The 23,883-nt window shown below is 40.6% G+C and overlaps 1 protein-coding gene across 8 annotated transcripts in view; it reads right to left on the minus strand.

Moving 5' to 3' along the window:
* The window catches only part of LOC126295194 (zinc finger protein 99-like), a 56,035-nt gene extending 38,866 nt beyond the window's left edge, over positions 1-17,169 (minus strand). Inside the window, exons 1-3 of one of the 8 annotated variants that reach the window (XM_049987498.1) lie at positions 16,997-17,077; positions 14,956-15,042; positions 7,698-7,760 (exon numbers count right to left, since the gene is read on the minus strand). In XM_049987498.1, the coding sequence (XP_049843455.1) occupies positions 7,698-7,760; positions 14,956-15,024 (132 nt within the window). In that variant the 5' untranslated portion in view covers positions 15,025-15,042; positions 16,997-17,077. Of the gene's footprint in view, positions 1-7,697; positions 7,761-9,034; positions 9,139-14,955; positions 15,043-16,559; positions 16,918-16,941 lie in introns of those variants that run through there. The other 7 variants (XM_049987499.1, XM_049987500.1, XM_049987502.1 and 4 more) reach the window with 7 other exon arrangements.
* Positions 17,170-23,883: the final 6,714 nt, after the last annotated feature.

Here is a 23,883-nt window from a genome sequence, read left to right on the forward strand (position 1 = left end):
AGAATCGTCTATGTAACAACAGACATAAAAATTTATTTGGGTTGCACTGATGAGTTAAACCTGGATTTCTTGCATTTTATGGGCTGTCACCTTAAGTGTTTTGGACACACCCCTGTGACAGTAAGAACTTGACTGAAAAGGGGATCTTTCAGATCATCCTCTTCAATTTCCTTCAGATTTACAGTATTTGGAGTTTAGTGCTGGAACATCAATTTCCTAAACCAGCGCTAAGCAGTTACCAAACAACTGAAATAATTTTACTTTAAGATCAGAAGATTTCTGAGTGCTGTCTACCACAAAATATTTCCTATTTATTAACACAACTGCTGATAATTTAGTGTATAGCATAAAAGTGCCTTAATGAAAAATTCCTGGTTCGAATCTCCTAGTAGGAACTACTACTTTTTAAAAACTTACAAGTCTACTAAAAACTGCACATTTAACAAATACTGAATTGTAATGGTTTGATAAAAATTACATATTTTTTCATCATTTGACATATTAAAAGAAATATTTTGATAAATTTATGTGAGATTTCTTTATTTTCCATTTGATGCTCTTCAGTTTTGTACCAAAATGTAATTTCTCAACAGTACTTCCAATTTTATGTAACTTTTAATTAAAAATAAGTATTAAAAAGTATGGTTCAACATGAATTAAAATTACCATTCGTTTTACATATGGAATGTAAATAAAACTAAAAGAACTGGTAGCACTTAATGTGACATGAACCACCTATTTCATGATTATTATACTATTGCCCTATGCATTCAGCTACAGGCAACTATAAATAAATTTTTTATACTTGCCAGCACTCACAAATCACCCAACTGCCACATGCATTCCTTGTTTTTACTTTTATGGAGAACTGTGTCATACTGCTTTACAAAATATCTGGCTGCTCACTGACCTTCAAATCCTGAACCTAAGATGAAAATCTATGAGGACACGCAAGTGACATCTCCTTGGCAGCCCTGGAGGTATGCTTGGTTAGGGTAATTGCTGAAGTAACTGATCCTGAAACTAGGAGTTACAGCCTCAAATCTGTTAGTTGGCATGGGTACCAATGCAGTCTCTCAGAATTGTTATATTCATATAGATAATGAAGTAATTCTACATATATACATGCTAAAACCTTATTCTCCTGCTCAAAGACAGCACTTTAAACAACAGTGCACAGGCCCCACCCCAAATGAACCATGGACACTGCTGACACAGGGTTGCTTGCATGTCAACAATACTGAAAACAGTGTTAGATGCAAACACTTTTAAGTATTAGCTGAGGAGAAATCAAGCTAACACACGGTTCCTCGAGAGGGGGCAAAATCCTTTTCAGCAGTTGCAAGAGCAATGGTCTGTATGATCAACTGACCTGGCCTTGTAACATCAACCAGCTTCCTGTGCCAATATTGCAAATTGCTGAAAGCAAAGGGAAACTGTAGTTGTGTGTTTTTCTTCTGAAGAGCATGCAACTCCATTGCACAAAATTATCTTAGGCAAAATATTCTGGAGGTAAAATAGTCCCCCATTCAGATCTCCAGGCAGAGACTACTCAGGAAGGTGCTATGAGGAAAAACAGGTCAGGCAGTATATATGTGAGTATTACATACATTAGCAGGGTAGGCATGTATCACTAGGGATAAGATAGATACTGCCTACAAAAAAATTAGAGAGACCTTTAGAGAATATCTAGAGCTCAGACGTAAAACCAGTTTTAAGCAAAGAAGAGAAAGCAGAAAGGTGGAAGGATTATATAGAGGATCTATAAAAGGGCGATGTACTGGAGGGCAATATATGGAAATTGAACAGGATGTAGAAGAAGATGACATGAGAAATGATACTGTGTGACAAGTTTGACAAAGCAGCAAAAGACCCGAGTCAAAACAAGCCCATTCAAGTACACAACATTCTATTAGAACTACTGACGGCCTTTGAAGAGCCAGCCCTGACGGAACTACCATGTGGTGAGTAGTACATAGGAGTTAGGCAAAATATCCAGACTTCAAGAAGAATATAATAATTCCAATTCCAAACAACAAAGGTGTTGACAGACATGAAAATTACCAAACTATCAGTTTAATAAGTCATGGGTGCAAAATACTAACACCAATTCATTACACATGAATGGAAAAACTCGTAGAAGCTGACCTTGGGATAAATCATGGATTCCATACAAATTTTTGAAATCATGGGGCAACACTGACTCTACAACTTATCTCAGAACACAGATTAAGGAAAGGTAAACCTATATTTCTAGCATTTGTAGACTTAGAGGAACCTTTTGACAATGTTGACCCATATATTCTCTTCCAAATTCTGAAGGTGGCAGGGGTCAAATACAGGGGACAAAAGGCTATTTACAATTTGTACAAAAACCAGATGGCAGTTATGAGTCGAGGGGCATGAAAGGGAAGCAGTGGTCGGGAAGGGAGTGAGACAGGGTTGTAGCCTATCCCCGGTGTTATTGAATCTGTATATACAGCAAGCACTGAAGAAAAAAGAAAAATTTGGAGCAGAAATTAAAATCAAAAAGTTTCATATCTGCGCACACTCCACTGCAGAGTGAAAATCTCATTCTGGAAACATCCCCCAGGCTGTGGCTAAGCCATGTCTCCGCAGTATCCTTCCTTTCAGGAGTGCTAGTTCTGCAAGGTTCGCAGGAGAGCTTCTGTAAAGTTTGGAAGGTAGGAGACGAGATACTGGCAGAAGTAGAGCTGTGGGACCAGGTGCGAGTCATGCTTCGGTAGCTAAGATGGTAGAGCACTTGCCTGCAAAAGGCAAAGGTCCCAAGTTCGAGTCTCGGTTGGGCACATGGTTTTTATCTGCCAGGAAGTTTCATGTCGGCGCACAATCCGCTGCAGAGTGAAAATCTGCATTCTAAGAACTTTGAGGTGTGCCAACGACATTGCAATTATGTCAGAAACAGTTAAGTACCTTGAAGAACAGTTGAACAGAAAGAATAGTGTCTTGAAAGGAGGATATACGATGAACATCAACAAAAGCAAAATGAGGATAATAGAATGTAGTTGAATTAAATCAGTGATGCCGAGGGATTTAGATTAGGAAATGAGACACAAAGTAGTAGATGAGTTTTCTATTCGGGGAGCAAAATAACTGACAATGGCCGAAGTAGAGAGGATATAAAATGGAGGGTGGCAGTGGCAAGTGAAATTTTTCTGTAGAAGACAAATACACTCCTGGAAATGGAAAAAAGAACACATTGACACCGGTGTGTCAGACCCACCATACTTGCTCCGGACACTGCGAGAGGGCTGTACAAGCAATGTTCACACGCACGGCACAGCGGACATACCAGGAACCGCGATGTTGGCCGTCGAATGGCGCTAGCTGCGCAGCATTTGTGCACCGCCGCCGTCAGTGTCAGCCAGTTTGCCGTGGCATACGGAGCTCCATCGCAGTCTTTAACACTGGTAGCATGCCGCGACAGCGTGGACGTGAACCGTATGTGCAGTTGACGGACTTTGAGCGAGGGCGTATAGTAGGCATGCGGCAGGCCGGGTGGACGTACCGCCGAATTGCTCAACACGTGGGGCGTGAGGTCTCCACAGTACATCGATGTTGTCGCCAGTGGTCGGCGGAAGGTGCACGTGCCCGTCGACCTGGGACCGGACCGCAGCAACGCACGGATCCACGCCAAGACTGTAGGATCCTACGCAGTGCCGTAGGGGACCGCACCGCCACTTCCCAGCAAATTAGGGACACTGTTGCTCCTGGGGTATCGGCGAGGACCATTCGCAACCGTCTCCATGAAGCTGGGCTACGGTCCCGCACACCATTAGGCCGTCTTCCGCTCACGCCCCAACATCGTGCAGCCCACCTCCAGTGGTGACGCGACAGGCGTGAATGGAGGGACGAATGGAGACGTGTCGTCTTCAGCGATGAGAGTCGCTTCTGCCTTGGTGCCAATGATGGTCGTATGTATGCCTGTTTGGAGCCATGCAGGTGAGCGCCACAATCAGGACTGCATACGACCGAGGCACACAGGGCCAACACCCGGCATCATGGTGTGGGGAGCGATCTTCTACACTGGCCGTACACCTCTGGTGATCGTCGAGGGGACACTGAATAGTGCACGGTACATCCAAACCGTCATTGAACCCATCGTTCTACCATTCCTAGAGCGGCAAGGGAACTTGCTGTTCCAACAGGACAATGCACGTCCACATGTATCCCATGCCACCCAACGTGCTCTAGAAGGTGTAAGTCAACTACCCTGGCCAGCAAGATCTCCGGATCTGTCCCCCATTGAGCATGTTTGGGACTGGATGAAGCGTATCACGCGGTCTGCACGTCCAGCACGAACGCAGGTCCAACTGAGGCACCAGGTGGAAATGGCATGACAAGCCGTTCCACAGGACTACATCCAGCATCTCTACGATCGTCTCCATGGGAGAATAGCAGCCTGCATTGCTGCGAAAGGTGGATATACACTGTACTAGTGCCGACATTGTGCATGCTCTGTTGCCTGTGTCTATGTGCCTGTGGTTCTGTCAGTGTGATCATGTAATGTATCTGACCCCAGGAATGTGTCAACAAAGTTTCCCCTTCCTGGGACAATGAATTCACGGTGTTCTTATTTCAATTTTCAGGAGTGTATTTTAATATCGAGTATAGAGTTAAGTGTCAGGAAATCTTTTCTGGAAGTATTTGTATGGAGTGAAATCTTATATGGAAATGAAACATGGATGACGAACAGTTTAAACAAGAAGAGAATAGAAGCTTTTGAAATGTGGTGCTACAGAAGAATGTTGAAGATTAGAAGGGTAAATCACGCAACTAATGACGAGGTACTGAATAGAATTGGGGAGAAGAGTAGTTTGTGGCACAAATTGACTAGAAGAAGGAATCAGTTGGTAGAACATGTTCTGAGGCATCAAGGGATCACCAATCTAGTATTGGAGGGCAGCGTGGAGGGTAAAAATCGTAGAGGGAGACCAAGAGATGAACACACGAAGCAGATTCAGAAGGATGTAGGTTACAGTACGTACTTTGAGATGATGAAGCTTGCACAAAATAGGGTAGTATGGAGAGCTGCACGAAACCAAGGGTAGTATGGAGAGCTGCACGAAACCAGTCTCTGGACTGAAGAAGATGACGACGACAGCAGCAGTTGCCTATGAAGGTTAGAGGCTTTAAAAGGAAAAATGGATAGGTTGTGTTCAGTTGTATTAAGAACTGAAGTGCAGTGGCAGAAAGGACAGGACTTCTGGTCAGGTGAGTACAGGATTATCCATAAAAAATCAAATAGGAGTCATGCAGGGAGTGACCTAGTAATGAGTAAGAAAATAGGAACATGAGTAAGGTATTATGAACAGCAATGTCCATGAATTACCATGGCTGAAATAGGCAAGAGGAAGATACAGTAGTGGAAGATACAGTAGTGGAAGAAATTTGTGTGGCAACTAGGACAGCAGAAGAATGGCATAGGAAAAAGTTTGATGAGAAAAAATTATTCAATAGCTAAGGAAGATGAAAACCAATTCTAGAAGGTAATTGAATTCAATAGTAGGAATAGGATGAAGAAGCAAAATAGTAAGAGAACATCCAATGGCACAAAGGACTGAAAGGGGGATACCACCTGGTAGAATTTTGCACATTGCATGAATTAGTCACTGCGAACACTTGTTTCGAGTATCATGAAAGAAGTTTACGTATGTGGAATAACATGAAGACACCAAAAGATTTCAAAAGGTTATTTAATGGCAAAAACGAAGATTTCAAAAGCAGATTTTAAACTACAAAACATTTCCAGTGATAGATGTGGACTCTGGCTAGAGTTATTTTTATCAACTGCACAGTAATGTTGAAGAAATGGTAAAAGTAGAATTTGAGTCGATGGGATTTGGATAATATGAATGAACCAAAACTAATTGATAGTTTGAAAATGAGCATTAGGCAACAAGTAATACATAGAGGATAAGTATACAGTACGTTTGAGATTAAACAGTGAATGCAGGGGGGAAAACAGGTAAAAAGTAAAGCATAGTAAGAATACCTTTGCAACTCATGAGATACTGAATTTAATTGAAGAGAAGAGAAAATACAAACATGCAGCTATTTATGCAGACAAAAGGGAATACAGATATTACTGGAATGGTGTTGACAGAACATGCAATATAGCCAAACAAGAATGGTTGTAAGGCAAAGGGGAACAAACTTGCTCTAGAAAGGGGAAAGGAAGTAGTTGTAGACAAGATTGGAGGTATCGTAATATGAGCAGAATTAGATACAGCACTGAAAGAGAGAACTAGTAACAAGGCCATTGCAGTTGATGCCCCTCAGAATCATTGGGATACTTGGGAAAGCCATCCATGACAAAATTATTCCACTTTTGTGCAACATATGAGAAATCTGATGTACAGTCATACTTCAACCAGAATGTAATCATTAAAATTTGAAAAAAAAGGCAGGTGCTAACAGGTGTGATTATTATCAGATGATCACATTAATATGTCATGCTTGCAAGAATGGGAAAGCTTTTAGAGGGTTAACCTTACATAAGATCACTTTGGGTACCAGAAACATGTAACACTAAGCAATACTGATTCTATGGCTTACCTTAGAAGACGAGTTAAAGAAAGACAAAATTGTGTTTACAGTTTTTGCATATTTACTAAAATGCTTTTGAGAATGTGGAGTTGACTGCAATCTTTGGAATTTGGACAGCAGCAGAATAATTAGACAGGAAGCAAAAGTTTGTTTGCAACTTTCACAGAAACCAGGCTCCAGTTGTAAGAGTTTCTGAAAGAAATGAAAGGGAAACATTGAGTAGGAAATGAGACAGGCTTGTACCCTACATCTGACATGCACTCTGTACGAGGAAGATATGAAGAAAATCTGGAAGAAATTTATAAAGGAAAGGAAACTGTGTGTTTACCAGCAACAATGTAATTGTATCAAACAAAATTGGCATCTTGAAATTGTCAATGAAGCAATGTGTGGGAGGTAGAAATTGGAAGAGTAAAATTGGATAGTATCACAAGAAGAGATTGTATGACAAACATCAATAAAAGCTATGGAATCTAGCTGCAATAAATCAGGCAATGTTGAGCTCCAACTAGAAAATGAGACACTAGAAGTAGTAGGCAAAGTTTGCTATTTGGGCATCAAAATAACTGACAATGGCCGAAGTAAGAAAGAAATAAAGTGCAGACTAGCAATATCAAGGAACATGTGGCTAAGAAAGAGGCCTGTTCATATCTAATATATATTTAAGTGTTAGGAAAAATTTTCTGAAGATACTTGTAGTGCAGCCTTGTATGGAAGTGAAATATAAATGATAAGCAATTCAGACAAGATGAGAATGAAAGCACCTGAAATGAGCTACAGAAGAATGCAGAAGATTTGATGGGTAGACGAAACGAATGAGGGAGGAACATAGGGACCAATTTCACTAACACAAGGGACCTGTTAATAGCACAAATTCTGAGGCTTCTAGGGACAGTCAAGTTGGTAATAGAGGGATATGTGAGGGCAAAAAGTGTAAAGGGAGACTATGACATGAATACAAGAAGCAAGTTCAGATGGATGTAGTAGGTGACAGTCAGATTAAGGGGTTTGCGGAGGGTAGACTATCATGGGCAAGTACATCAAGCCAATCTATATTATATTCACCAAAACTGAGCCACAACATAACACTGCCTAATTTCATACAGTCACACAAATTCTAGAATTACCTGTTGGTTCACTTGCTCATCCAATTCTTCTTTTACTTTCATGGTCGATGTGTGTAACTGTACCTGTGGTGAACAGTAAAAAACAGCAAGGAGTTTAAGAAGTCACTTTTACATATATTAAAAAAAAGTATCACATATTTTAAGTCTGACACTTCTACAGAATAAATGGCTCATTCTTTTCAGAAAGTGGCCTTCTCAGTGACAGCCAGTACGGTGCATTTCAATGGTAGTAATGTAAAAGTTATATGAATGATCAGTGACAACGTATTTGAAAATTTATTTGCATCTTGCACTTCATTTTCCTATGCTTCTATTTTCAATCATATTTCCTACTCCCATAATCATTAGTCAGAGACAGCAAAGGATCTGGAAGAGCAGTTTAAAAGAATGGACAGTGTCTTGAAAGGAGGATATAAGATGAACATCAACAAAAGCAAAACGAAAATAATGGAATGTAGTCAAATTAAATTGGGTGATGCCGAGGGAATTAGATTAGGAAATGAGACACTTAAAGGAGTAAAGGAGTTTTGCTATTTAGGAAGTAAAATAACTGATAATGGTTGAAGTAGGGAGGATATAAAATGTAGACTGGCAATGGCAAGGAAAGCATTTCTGAAGAAGAGAAATTTGTTAACATCGAGTATGGATTTATGTATCAGGAAGTCGTTTCTGAAAGTATTTGTACGGAGTGTAGCCATATATGGAAGTGAAACATGGACGATAACTAGTTTGGGCAAGAAGAAAATAGAAGCTTTCGAAATGTGGTGCTACAGAAGAATGCTGAAGATTAGATGGGTAGATCACGTAACTAATGAGGAGGTATTGAATAGGATTGGGGAGAAGAGAAGTTTGTGGCACAACTTGACTAGAAGAAGGGATCGGTTGGTAGGACATGTTTTGAGGCATCAAGGGATCACAAATTTAGCATTGGAGGGCAGCATGGAGGGTCAAAATCGTAGAGGGAGACCAAGAGATGAATACACTAAGCAGATTCAAAAGGATGTAAGTTGCAGTAGGTACTGGGAGATGAAGAAGCTTGCACAGGACAGAGTAGCATGGAGAGCTGCATCAAACCAGTCTCAGGACTGAAGACAACAACAACAATAACATAATCATTATTTACTTATCATTAACTATTTTATAAGAAATGTGCTTCATCATATAAAAAAAAACAGTGTAGTGAAATCAGTGGGTACAACTAGAATCTTTAATACTGTAATCAACAATACCCACATCACACAACTAATTGAAATGTGGATTTTGAAGCCATTCACTTTGTGAGAGTTTCCTGTTCTTGCTAGCCTATGACTTGGGATGTAGATGTTTGTATTACTTACAGTATCTTGCTCATGAACTGCTTTTTGTCAACCCGTTCTTTAACATTCTTCCAGAAGCCAACAGCGGAGTCACAGAGATATCAAAAACTGTTGGTATTCTAAGCCTGGTAAACAAGATACAGACAGCACTAAATGTTCCACCTAGCCTATCACACAGACTTTTTTTTTAATGTTACTGATATCAGGGCAATAAACATTCATCTGACAAAGGAACCAAAATATGACATACAGAGAGTGTTACAACCAGACACTCCTCCCAGTTTACACATGAGGTAGAACAATCTTGAGGACTTTTCTTGCAGATTTGGTTGGTGTGTTTTTTCCAATTCACTTTCCCATCAACATGAAATTTGGCACGTTTACTTTCTATACTGGCTCTCAGGCAGGTACAATGAAGGTGTTAAAAACTTGAGCTTCTGGACAAAGCCCTTCTGAAATAGAAAACACATTCAAAAACACACACACACACACACACACACACACACACACACACACACACACACACACACGGCCACTGTCTCCAGGAACTGGGACATGACCATCTGCTTTTGGCATGAGCAACAATTTGTTAGGGTGGGTTGTGAGGTATGAGGAGGCATGGGGTAGGGAGAGAGGGACAGCAGTGTAAAGGTGGGAGGAAGGGTGGAGGGAAGGTAATGTGTTCTATGTGATAGCATGCAAGGATGTGGCAGACAGTATGGGTCACTAAAGGTAGTTTTGGGAAGCTGTACTGTGGGAGGGGAAGGGGAGGAGAGAAATTGAGAAGGGGAAAGTAGTAATTGCACTGGGAGGAATGAAGTGTGTGTGTGTGTGTGTGTGTGTGTGTGTGTGTGTGTGTGTGTGTGTGTGAGAAAGTGAGAGCAGGGAAGTGGATATGAGTAGAGGACATGAACTAGCATGGGTTGAGTCTAGAAGGGTTACAGGAAATAATATGTTGTTTTAGAAGGTAGAATCCAGATAGTGCCAGCTGTGAAGCAGACACTGAAGATATATTCATGCTGGGGGCACTTTCAGCAAAGTGGGTGGTCCAGCTCTCTTGGAAACACTTGGGCAGTGGTCACTTCTGCAGACTGAGCATGTTAGTTGTCATGCCTATGTAGGAAACAGCACAGTGGTTGCAGGCTGGTAGTTGCGAATCACGAGGTTGCTTTCACAGGTAGCCCTGTGTGTGTGTGTTGGAGACGCCTGACAGGGCTGGAGAAACATGCATGAGGCAAGAGGTTGGAAGCAGGGTTGGAGTAGTGATGGGCAAGGATATTTCGTCAGTTCAATTGGAGACACGATACTGTGGGGAAGGTGGAGAGATTATTCCTCATTTCAGGGCATGGGAGGCAGGGTAAATCTTGGCAAGGAATCTTGGCAAGGAATCTTGGCAAGGAATCTTGGCAAGGAATCTTGGCAAGGAATCTTGGCAAGGAATCTTGGCAAGGAATCTTGGCAAGGAATCTTGGCAAGGAATCGTGATTCGGTTGCTTCAGTCATCGGTGGTATTGATTTTTAAAGGGAGTGCTCCTTTATGGGTATGTGGGAAATGGGGGTTGACCAAAGCATCCAATCCCACCTGTCGGCTTTGACCCATGATGTAAGGCTGTTGTGGTTTGTGACACCATGGTGGCGCAGAATTTAGTTTGTGACAGTGGCACGTTTGTAGGTGTTTTGATGTGATCAATGGTGCTCTCTGGTGGTGTGTTTATGGGTAATGTGTTATGTAGCATATGGGGTTCATTTGCGTGGTAGTGTTGCGTGTGTGTGGTATTTGTAGTGACTGTGCTTTAAGCAGAATATTTTTCAGGGAGTTATCAATTTAGGTTTTGTTATGTCGACGTTATTTTTTTGTTCGTCATGTGTGAATTTTGGTGAACTGCTTTTTTTATGTCCTTGGTAGGTATGGATGACTGACAAGGTCAACAGTTTTTGGTTGTCTGCAATGATAGGGGACAGTGTGTTGTCTCTAATAAAATTTCTTCTACTATTCGATTTCTGGATGAGGTTGTGAAGTGTTCAGTGTGTCACGAAGAAATGCAGCTTACTAAAGTTGTGGCGTCTCAGACCAGGGACGGCTCTATGAGGAGATGTCTTACGAATAACAGGTCAAGGGAAGTGTTCGATTTCAATTTGTGGAATCGGGAGCTACTGTTGAGCTATGCAGATCAAGGGATGTATCTGATTCCAGAGTTAGTGTTTAGTGAAATTTGGGGAGTTTTGTGTTGTCAGTTTTTTCGGCGTTTTGTGTGGTTTAGTATGGTGGTGTGTGTCTAAACTTGTTTCTATTTACTTTGTCCCCACCCAAAAACCCCCAGTTTCCCATGTTTGTCCCGTTAGTTTCATTAGGTTTTTTGTGGAACGCGTGTGTTACTTTTTAATTGCATTTTCATGTTAGTGGTCATGTTTACGTAATGACATCATAGGTGCCATATTACAGTCATATGGTATGGTCATTTCCCCCATATTTGTGATGTCATGGGTCGAAGCAGATGGGTGGAATCTGACACTTCTGTATTTGTGACTGAAAAGACAAGGCACGAGAGATCCGTTTCTGGGAAAAGGCTCGAAAGGAAATTTAGGCTGTGCAGGCCTGAGTGTGATCCTTAGCAGATTCCTTCAAACCACCTTGTTTCCCAATATTCTTAGCTGGTTAAGTCTCCTTACATTTTCTTTCCCCACAACACTCTGTATCAGGGAGAGAGAAAAAAAAAAAATCAACCTTGCACACCTACAAATTCTTTCATCACCACCACTACCAACACCAATAGTGGTAGCAACTTCAGTAGTGAAAGTACTGCCAGTATTAACTTTTAGTTCATAGTATTATTCACTGACACTGCTACTTCAGACACCCAAATCATTGTAACACTATCTGTCATATTAAAACTTAGGTTCATAAAAATATGATATAAAAAGGGTACTGTATTTGTGAAACTGTGGTCCAGTTAAATATAGGGCCTGATAGACCTAATCAGATCAAACAAACAAGCCAATAAGATCACAAAAATATCATCAACGAATCTTGATCTGGTGAAGGGTTTGTGATTCTGGGTATTTTTTAAGGAATTCTCGAGGTGGCCTATGAATAAACTAGCAGAATATGATGTCATACAAATGCCCTTTGATGTACTGCACATTTGTTTGTAGGCAATGCCTACAATAGAGAAGTAATTGTGGGTGAGAATTTAGTTCAACATGGCGACCAGGAAGGGGCTGTAGGTTCGGAGACAGACACTGGGAAAGACTCTGTTCAGTGACAAAGCAATGGGCCTTGGTGGATGTAATCAAAGAGGGTGATAGCGCTGACAATGAGCAGGGTGCAGAGTGGTAAAGGAACAGGAACAGTGGAGATTCCATAAAGGATATGACTGATGTCTTATGTGGCAGGGTAGGTTGTAACGGGCTGAAGACGGTGTCCCATAAGAGAAGAGATTCTATCTTTGTGAGCACATTAACAAAATGCATGCACATAACAAGCTTCTCTAAATTGTGCAAATGGAAGCTCTTCCAACAACATATCACTCATCCCCATCCCCCCTCCCCCCCAGCCTCAACGTTCGCTAGTCTGTATGATCAACCCCACCTATTCCCTACCCTGCTCTCATTCTAGCACCTACCCCACAACTCCTCTCCCCCCCCCCCCCCCCCATACAGCATCCCAACACTGCACCTAGCAGCTCTATTCTGTCTCTCTCCCCCCCCCCCCCCCCAATGTCCTTCACCAATCCCACAGGCAGCACACCATCTGCTATCCCTCACTTCCCACCCAACAGCACCTCTTTACACCACCACTCACTAACAGATTTCTGCTCGCATTAGATGTGTTCATGCCCTAGTGTTGTTCTGTACTTCAGATAAATGGCTTTGTCCAAAAGCTTAAATGTTTAGCAGTCAATTCATTCTACCTACCTGCAACCAAAGGCCTTCGCAAATGTGTTGAGTATGAATGTATCCTATGTATATTATTATTCTATCCTGACATTTTCCATGTTTGATTTTACTTCCTCTGTTCTTTGAAAAACATTGAGTTGTCGACAACTAAGTTTTGCTTGTCACCATTGGACCAGTTCAGATACAACGTCACATGAAAAGCTTGAACAGCAATTGCTCAGTTACACAGCTTTGAGCAAGTGGACAAACAGATACATTTACAATACAGATGTAACACATGATTTGAAGGTGGAATGTAGTCCTCAGTTCTGCAGTTGTTCCAAAAAGAAGTGATAAGAGAAAATTGCAACACCAAATGCATAAATCTGCTACTACTTGCCTTTACAAACTGCTTGCATTTTGAGATCAATGGAAGACCTACACTACCACTAGAAGAATGAGCACACCAACTTCATAGAAAGAAAGATAAGTGGGGGGGGGGGGGGGGGGGGGGGGAGAAGAAGGTCCTATTTGACGCAGACTTTGGTGGTTGATGCTAACAAAAGCCTGTCAAGTCTACTTTTATAACATAACATTGTCCAGCATCGGTATAGATTTGAGTTTTCACTGCTTCTAGAGGAACTCTCAAGATGAATGATTCAGAGCAAAAGACATCTTTACAATGTCACATGAGTGTTTTGATCTAGCTACAAAAAACTAATTACAGCACTTTGACGAAGAAAGAAATTAAGGATATATTTTCAAAACAAGCTCAATGAGGAGAGAATTCTCCGTAAAATGTTGATGGCCACACACTGGAAACTTCAAAATCCTATTCTCAAAAATACTGAATCAAGAAGTGAGCTCTAACAGTAACTTTAGCATGTTTTAATTTGCCAGAAGCTGAACGTGACATTCTGCTATAATTACTTCTTTTATGAGCACCAAGCCCATAGGCACATGTTGTGTGTTACAGATGTGTCATATCTGAGCCCACTCGGTTTAACTCTGTGATTATATTAACATTTAAGTAATTTATGTGATACCGAATATTTAGAGTGGTAATGTGAAGATCTGCTGGTTACAGAGCATTGCAAACATTCCGTAGTTAAAACTAACACTCTTTTATTCTTTTACTATCAGCATTACCACAATTTCCTTCTCAGGGTTGTAAATTACACTACCAACTACACTTTCATTAAATAGTATTTAAGCTCCTTAAAGGATTTCAATAATAATTTTTGGTCTCCTAACAATTCCCTGTATTTAATAGATTCTAAATACCTACCGACAAAACAAAAACAGAACAAGAAAGGTAATATTGCTAACAAGAACTCTGAGGGTATAAAACCAATTAGTTGAGCAATAGCAAAAATAATACACCAGGAAAACAATATTGTAGGTCATGAGTTTAGATTTCTCCATCAGGCACCACGACAAATATTGTTTCTGCAATAAATCCACGTATGTATCCCTCTGGTCAACTTCAAAATTGACCATAATTATAGCATCTGATCAATTCTTCCAGCAAGCCATACAACTGATCTAAAGTATTAGCTAAACCATATGACCTCTAGGAAGAAAAGTCCTACACATATATTACTTTATCGTGACTATTAATAATACCACTTTCTAATAATAATAAAAAAAATACGGTGGAAGAAATCTAGACATTTACAACACACCAAACTAAATCTCGAAGTAGAAAATTAATTTGTAACAAGTGATTGCTAACACCACAAAAATTCAAGAACATGTGACAATTTCCTAGTAGACAACAAACCTGTAATCATTAACTAGTGGCATGCCAACATCACACTAACAATAAGCTACAGAAATTTTTAAACAAAGTAAATGTTAGAGAGCAGCATAATATACAAGACACCAATCCATTGCCAATATGTTGCACAGCCTAAAGTTACTTCATTTTGTCAAGAATCGAAACCAACAGCCACTGCAAAATTTTTCATCCGACAAAGAGCAGGACATGTAACCTGAGTGTTTACACACCACACTGCAGAGAGGAATTAATGAAACAATGGTAAAAAATACAAGAAGCTATTTACCAAGGAGCCTGGTTCAGCATATACTTCATTATTCTCTTTTTTCAGCCAACTACTTCCCTTGCAGTCCATGACTGCCCTCCTAAGCCACTGAAAAACAAGAAAGCAGAAGTGATATTGTTTACATAATAACTATTGAACATAGTGCACAGGCAGTATTTTCTGGCTGCAGCAAATGAGTCATCGCATATGAAAAATTTAGAAATAGCTGAGGAACATAGAACCTGATAAAAAGAACTGATTTACAACTTGCTGGTTATGAGGGCACTGAAGCCTCAGTCATTAATGGAAAACAAAATTCAATTTGAGAGAAAACAAAACCACACACAATGGAAACAAATGACTTTCAGTTACTACTGTCACTTAGCACCATTTGCTTGTGGTATACAATCCTATTCTGAATACGGTAGCTGACATACCTTGCTTTTTCCACATAAATTTCTGACTGTCATGTGAAGTAACTAAGATAAAGTTAATTTACCAAGTAAATCTATTTACTGTAGACAATTTTATGTATTAAGAAGAAAAGATTAAACTGAGTTCGAGCTATATCTAAGCCTGTCAATCTATCCTGCATATTCCTTAATATATAGGATAACGTAAGAGGTTTATAATTATGTTCTCAGCAATGTATGCAAGGACAGAAAAGAATTATTTCTCAATCATACTGGCTGCACTTTCAATCAATCTATAAACACATATTTGCTCATGGTATTTAGAAAAGCACAACATGAAAATCCACTTATACATACAGAACTTTCTTTTTTTCAGTCCATTTAGTATGTATTTTTAATAACTGTTTCCTTATAGAGTCCTTATATTCAACGGTATCAACCCAGTATAGAGCAACGCTGGAATCTTTACCCAGTCACTAAAGCACACGCACTGCTGCCTCCGCGTTGCATAGAAAAATAAATCATTCTTGACTGTCAAGATTTAACACCGATTAAATTCGTCTAACAAGACTTAGCAAATTTACTTTCGCATAAAGTACCCATGACAATGTTCTGTTGTGCTGTGATGTTTTTGTCGGTGGCATTTACACATACCCTTTAGGCCTTACAGACTCAATTACATCTCGATATCCTTCCATAGATTTAAACGTGTACATTACTACAAACAGCAGTTAACACTATTTACTAAACTATGGACCACATAGGCACATCTAAAATCCATGGAAAACAACAATGAATTCTCTCTACAGCATTCTCAACATTAAAAACCTCCGATACTCTGTATTAACGTGTGCTAACAAATCTGACGTATCGGCGGTACAACTGTTTGCGCTACAACCCGGGCGAACTACAGATCAGACTACAGTAAACTCTTACTCTTCCTAGTCTTTCCTTTACAAATATTGTTATCGAACGTCGCATGCACAACGCAAATCAATATAACGATATGAATGCAGAGGGTGTGTGAAATTCCCGAGGGCCTTTTTTCGTCAATCAGAAAGTATTCCACATGGACCTTCACTTCCTCTAACTACCACAGCATGCAGACACTTTTCCGGTAATTACAGAAAACACAAACTTTCAGGCGGTTCTTTTGCTAAATCATTTAGCAATTTTATCGGACAGGACGAAAACAGCAAGCACAATACATACACACACGTCGATCTGGTCTTTTTCGTAATTGACGAACAGCACAGGTACGTAACGTGCACTGATGTGTCACTAGTTACTTCCTGCTCGCAATGCGGAAACACAAGCTCACTGAAAATAACAAGTGCTTGGTTCTGATACACATAACCTGAAATAATTACTTATGAAATTCTAAGGCTATCTCAAACCACAATCAGAGGCGCCAATGTTGATACAACAATTAAATGTGGCATAAACTGATGGTTCAAATGTGCCCAATAAATGACATGAAACCAATATAATAATTGTAGGAAGTTACTATCGCATCATTACAAGGCATTGGCAATTTACTTCATTCGAGGCAGTTAGCTGTAATGATAGCAAAAATTAAGTACTGATTTGGTACCAGACTCAATATGCGCCTTTCTTTGATTTCCTGGCCCTCCCATCAAAGCACTTACATATTAGACGGATAATGCAACGCAATTCCCTACAAACGCATGATTGATACGAACTGCTAAACTCTACCGCCTGCTGCTACTGTGGTCAAAGTTAGTGAATGCGGAAGAACGAACCTACCACGGAAGTCGTTCCAACATTCTTGGAATCTTAGCTGCATGAAAGTCGTTTGTTGGTTAATTTGGGGGAGGGGACCAAACAGTGAGGTCATCAGTCCCATTGCATTAAGGGAAGGTTGCTGAAGGAAGTCGGCCGTGACTTTCAAAGGAACCGTCCTGGCATTTGCGTGAAGGGATTTAGGGAAGTCACTGGAAACCCAATCAGGGGGCCTGGACTCGGGTTTGAACCGTCGTCCACCGGAATGCGAGTTCATTGTGCTATAACTGCGCCACCTCACTCGGTCATAAAAGTCGTATGGGAAACTATATGTTTTTATTAATTTTTTTAATAGTTGAGAGTGTGGTTTCGAAATTATAAATAAGTGTACAGTATTTATGGCTACTGTGGTCACACAAATTATTTAAAAATTATTCACCCAATCGGCAATATAACAAAACTTCAACTAAAACAATATTCCGAAAAATATGTCGTACTTACTAAATTTTAAAAATAATACTACTAACGAGAACAGAGAGTCTCATGGTTTGAAGTGTAATGTGGTATGTGTGATATGTCAGCTTAATGCTGTATTAGGAACCATATAGCAGACATTAAACAAATTCAAATAAAGCAATGCCTTATACAATTTTAGCATTCGGAGAATCCCTCATCCCTAACTTCAGAACATATCAACATAAACAAAAGCGCATGTCTGAGAGTTTTCTAACTTTAAAAGTGCTGTGCATGAAACAGTTCGTAGTAAATCACAGTTCATGATTTAAGCCCAGTGCACATGTGCAACTAATACGACACCCCAGATGGTGGAAAACTGGAGTGACACCGCAGTTGCATGTGTAAACTCACAGTTTTCAGTTACATGACACATATTAACAACATTTATCATGTGACAAAAAGTTCAACTCCATTCTACTTTGTGACTCCACTTACCATTCCCACCACTGCATAGTGTAGCGTCATTTGGCTGCGTCCTTTTGACTGAATTTCAAAGCACCAGCGCTGTAATTTGGTATCTATTTCGTAACTTTGTCTTGTGTATGATGTGCGTTCTGGAGTGCCAAAAATGTTTAAAGACCTGTCGTTAGCAACATTATTACAGATCATTGTACTGCATGGAACGACATTTTCCTGGAAATACAAAAACCATGACTAAAAATACAGAAGTTTAGACATCAAGGTTGCTTAAAATTATGGATGGTTGACCCTGAAAATATTGGCAGTGACATTTGTGGGGAAAATTTAAGTGTATATCGAAAGAATAGGCTAATGAGAAACGGAGGCGGCCTATTTGTTACAATAGACAAAAAACTCAAAGCCACCATGATGGAAGTTAAAGCTGCATGTGAGATTGTTTCCCTTGAACGAAAGTTTCAGTGTTCAAATGTGTGTGAAATTTTATGGGACTCAACTGTTCAGGTCATCAGTGCATAAGCTTATGCACTACTTAACCTAAATTAACCTAAGCACAAACACACACATCCATGCCCGAGGGAGGACTCGAACCTCTGCCATGAACGAAAGTTTCCAAATCATACTGTACTCACTGGGGGAACTTTAGTAATCAAACAATCAATTGGGAAAATTACAGTTTTGTTAGTGATGGGTGCGATAAGTCATCCCGTGAAACATTACTAAATACCTTCTCTGAAAACTATCTAGAACAGACAGTTAAGAACCTGACTCATGAGAAAATATTTTCTGCCTAATGGCGACAAATAGACCTGATCTCTTTCAGGATGTCCACATCAGTGAATATGATATGGTTATGGCAACAGTGACTAACAGAGTACAAAGAATAACTGAAACAAGTATATATATATATATATATACACACTCCTGGAAATGGAAAAAAGAACACATTGACACCGGTGTGTGAGACCCACCATACTTGCTCCGGACACTGCGAGAGGGCTGTACAAGCAATGATCACACACACGGCACAGCGGACACACCAGGAACCGCGGTGTTGGCCGTCGAATGGCACTAGCTGCGCAGCATTTGTGCACCGCCGCCGTCAGTGTCAGCCAGTTTGCCGTGGCATACGGAGCTCCATCGCAGTCTTTAACACTGGTAGCATGCTGCGACAGTGTGGACGTGAATCGTATGTGCAGTTGACGGACTTTGAGTGAGGGCGTATAGTGGGCATGCGGGAGGCTGGGTGGACGTATCGCCGAATTGCTCAACACGTGGGGCGTGAGGTCTCCACAGTACATCGATGTTGTCGCCAGTGGTCGGCGGAAGGTGCACGTGCCCGTCGACCTGGGACCGGACCGCAGCAACGCACGGATGCACGCCAAGACCGTAGGATCCTACGCAGTGCCGTAGGGGACCGCACCGCCACTTCCCAGCAAATTAGGGACACTGTTGCTCCTGGGGTATCGGCGAGGACCATTCGCAACCGCCTCCATGAAGCTGGGCTACGGTCCCGCACACCGTTAGGCCGTCTTCCGCTCACGCCCCAACATCGTGCAGCCCGCCTCCAGTGGTGTCGCGACAGGCGTGAATGGAGGGACAAATGGAGACGTGTCGTCTTCAGCGATGAGAGTCGCTTCTGCCTTGGTGCCAATGATGGTCGTATGCGTGTTTGGCGCCGTGCAGGTGAGCGCCACAATCAGGACTGCATACGACCGAGGCACACAGGGCCAACACCCGGCATCATGGTGTGGGGAGCGATCTCCTACACTGGCCGTACACCTCTGGTGATCGTCGAGGGGACACTGAATAGTGCACGGTACATCCATACCGACATCGAACCCATCGTTCTGCCATTCCTAGACCGGCAAGGGAACTTGCTGTTCCAACAGGACAATGCACGTCCGCATGTATCCCGTTCCACCCAACGTGCTCTAGAAGGTGTAAGTCAACTACCCTGGCCAGCAAGATCTCCGGATCTGTCCCCCATTGAGCATGTTTGGGACTGGATGAAGCGTCGTGTCTCACGGTCTGCACGTCCAGCACAAACGTTGGTCTAACTGAGTCGCCAGGTGGAAATGACATGGCAAGCCGTTCCACAGTACTACATCCAGCATCTCTATGATCGTCTCCATGGGAGAATAGCAGCCTGCATTGCTGTGAAAGGTGGATATACACTGTACTAGTGCCGACATTGTGCATGCTCTGTTGCCTGTGTCTATGTGCCTGTGGTTCTGTCAGTGTGATCATGTGATGTATCTGACCCCAGGAATGAGTCAATAAAGTTTCCCGTTCCTGGGACAATGAATTCATGGTGTTCTTATTTCAATTTCCAGGAGTGTGTATATATATATATATATATATATATATATATATATGTGTGTGTGTGTGTGTGTGTGTGTGTGTGTGTGTGTGTGTGTGTGTGTGTGTGTGTGTTCAGTAAAGAAGATAAAAAAATCAGCAGTATCGTATCTCAATGAGGGACTGAAAGTTTAAGCACAGGGGAGCAGTACATAGAGGAACTCTGGCTCAGGTTTAAAAGAATAGTTGAGCATGCACTGGGTAGACATGTACCCAGTAGAACAGTTCATAATAGAAAGCACTCTCTACAGTATACAGTTCCTGTAAAGAAACTGCTAAAGGAGCAGAGACTACTGCGTAATAGATGGAAAACTAAGCTTAGAGCTGTAGATAGAGAATTGTTGAATAAAACGCATTTGTCTGTCAAGAGAGCAATGTGTGAAGCTTTCAATGACTGCCGTAGCAGAACACTGTCAAACGTTCTGTCAGCTGTCCACGTCGAATATCGATGCTGTGACTCTGGAGTGGAGCTGTGAAGAAATAAACACAGCTGAACCGAGACCCGGCAGACCTCACCCACTGAGGGGCAGGAATTGTGGCGGAATGTGAAGAACCGAAACTGAGTGTAGCAAAGCAAAATCTGGAACACTTAACTCTGTTTTCAGAATTTCCATTCCAAAGAAAAACCCAGGAGAAATGCCGCAATTTACTCCTCATAACACTGGAAAGATGAGGGAAGGAAGTACTAGATTCAGTAGTGCTGATAAACAACTGAAATCGTTATACTTGAATAACGCTCTAGGGCCCAATGGAATCCCTGTCACATTCTATACCGAATTTACGACTGAGTTAGCCCCACTTCTAACTAAAATCTGTTGCAGATGCCTCAAACAAAACATGTTGCTTGTAGTTCGAAGAAAGCACAGGTCATGCCCATCTATAAGAGGGTAGTAGAACTGATCCACAAAATTACAGTCTCCAGTATCCTTAACATTGATTTGTTGTAGAATCTTAGTACATATTCTGAGTTCAAACATGATGAGATATCTCGAACAGAATTACATCCTCCATGCCAGCCAGCAAGGATTCCGAAAATATCAGTCATGTGAAACCCAACTCATTCTTTTCTCACATGACATTCTAAAATCTTTGGATGAAGGGAGTCAGGTAGATGCAGTATTTATTTACTGTCGAAAAGTATCTGACTCAGTATCACACCTGTGCTTGTTATCAAAAGTACGTTCATATGGGGTATTAATTGAATTTTGCCACTGATTGAGGTATTTTTGGTAGGGAGGATGCAGCATGTTATTTTGGATGGAGAGTCGTCGTTACATGTAGTAATAACTTTAGATGTGCGCCAGGGAAGTGTGTTAGGACCTTGCTGTTCATAGCGTATATTAATGACCTTGCAGACAATATTAACTGTAACTTCAGACTTATTGCAGATAATGCAGTTATCCATAATGAAGTACTGTCTGCAAGAGCTGTGTAAATTTTAAGTCCAATTGTGATAAGATTTCAAAGTCATGTAATAACTGACGACTTGCCTTAAATGATCAGAAACATAAAACTATGCACTTCAACACGAAAAAGCTTAGTATCCTATAATACCAATGCGTCACAGTTAGAATAGGCAAGCCATACAAATACCTGGGTGTAACACTTTGTAGGGATAAGAAGTGGCTCAGTCGTTGGGAAAGAAGAGAGTAGACTCCAGTTTATTGGTAAAATACTGGGGAAGTGCAATCAGTCTACAAAGGAAATTGCTTACAAATCTGTCATGTGATTGGCTGTAGCATATTGCTCAAGTTTGTGGGACCCATACCAGATAGGACTAACAGGGAATATTGAAAGTATACAGAAAGGGGCAGCATGAATGGTCACAGGTTTGTTTGATCTTTGTGAGAGTTTCACAGAGATACTGACGGAGCTGAGCTGCAGAATTTGAAGATAGACATAAAGTATCCTAAGAAAGGCCACTAACAAAGTATCAAGAACCGACTTTGAATGATGACTCTGCAAATATATTACAGCTCTTATGCATAGCTCACATAGGTATACTGAGGGCAAGATTAGAATAATTACAGCACATGGAGAGGCGTTCAAATAGTCTACTTCCCATGTTCCATGGCAATGAAATGGGAATAAACACTAATAACTGGTATTTGGACATACCCTGTGCCATTGACTTCAGGCTGGCTTACAGACCATAAATGTAGATGTAGGTACATGGGAAATTGTCTACATTTGTCATTTATTTGTCCCAAAATCTAAAATAAGAATTAATCACTGTCTAAATCAATGAACATAACAAACCTATTATTTTATTTTATGTGTGTTTACCAATCTGCTCACAGAAATGGACAATGGCTGGGGAGTGCTGTACTCACCACATGTCCCTAAAGGTTGAGGATGACATGACGGCAGTCAGTACTATTGAACTTTCAAGGCCTCTTTTGATGGTGTTTGTTTGTTTTTTGTGTTACAAAACAATCTGTATTTTCTTTGAAATATGTTATGATAATTTGCGAAAGTTGGGTAGAAATACTGTTATTACTCTGCTTAGCCAGCGTAACAACAAGATGATATGAAGTGTGGTATCATTCTGTAGTTTGAGTACAAGGTGAGTATAAGCAATTCTTACAACATGACCTGAGTGTTTTTAGTTAAATTATTTCAATAGGAGCATATATCAACTTCCTACTTTCGAAGCTGTTTATAGGTAAAGTTTTTGAGATTGCAGATATGAGCACAAATCGTTAATCTATGTGGTGTAAATGTATCATATCTGTGCTATTTGGTACATAGGTAGGTTCTGATTGTGTGTAAGCATGTGTAATTGTGTAATTACTGGAAGGCGATTTGTAGTTTCACTGCAGCTCACTGAATTCTGCAAATGTTGAAAATTAAAACAATATTGGCAAATGTATTCAGATCATAGTACTGGCGACATACATTTGAGCATCTATCCAGTGAATTTCAGAAAGGAAGTAAAGAAGATTACTGATGGCAATATACTTTTAACTTGACTCTAGCTTTTAACCAGGAACATGGATATTCAATGTTCAATTATATTATAGTGCACTTGAACAAAGCATAACTCCAAAATTTATTATAGAGTAATATTAATGTTTTGTCATTTTTAACTGACATTGGGTGCAAGGCTGAAAAAATAGTAGCTCTCAAATGTGTCTTCTGGTCATATAAAAAAACTTCCAACAGAAAATGCCGGAATTTAAAAATTTCTATTTGGGGACATGATATAAGTATTGGAGAGATGACAGGTAAATGCCACATGTGAAATATCGAAGTGTCATTTACAGTTTCACTCGAACTTATAATGGATCTTTAATATGAGGATCGGATTTTTAAATAATGTCCAGTATGCAGATCTACAACCATGCAACATTTTTTTCTTGTTATTCGAAAGTGGTTCACAGATAAAATTTTTATTATGATTGCTACGTCTGTAAACAGCATCCACTATCCCATATAAGTACCCTAAAACTGTATTTTTGAGGACACTATAGATGCACTATAACGGTTACATGCCAGT

Source organism: Schistocerca gregaria, chromosome 11 (genome assembly GCF_023897955.1).
Source record: "Schistocerca gregaria isolate iqSchGreg1 chromosome 11, iqSchGreg1.2, whole genome shotgun sequence".
Classification (NCBI taxonomy): Eukaryota; Metazoa; Arthropoda; class Insecta; order Orthoptera; family Acrididae; genus Schistocerca; species Schistocerca gregaria.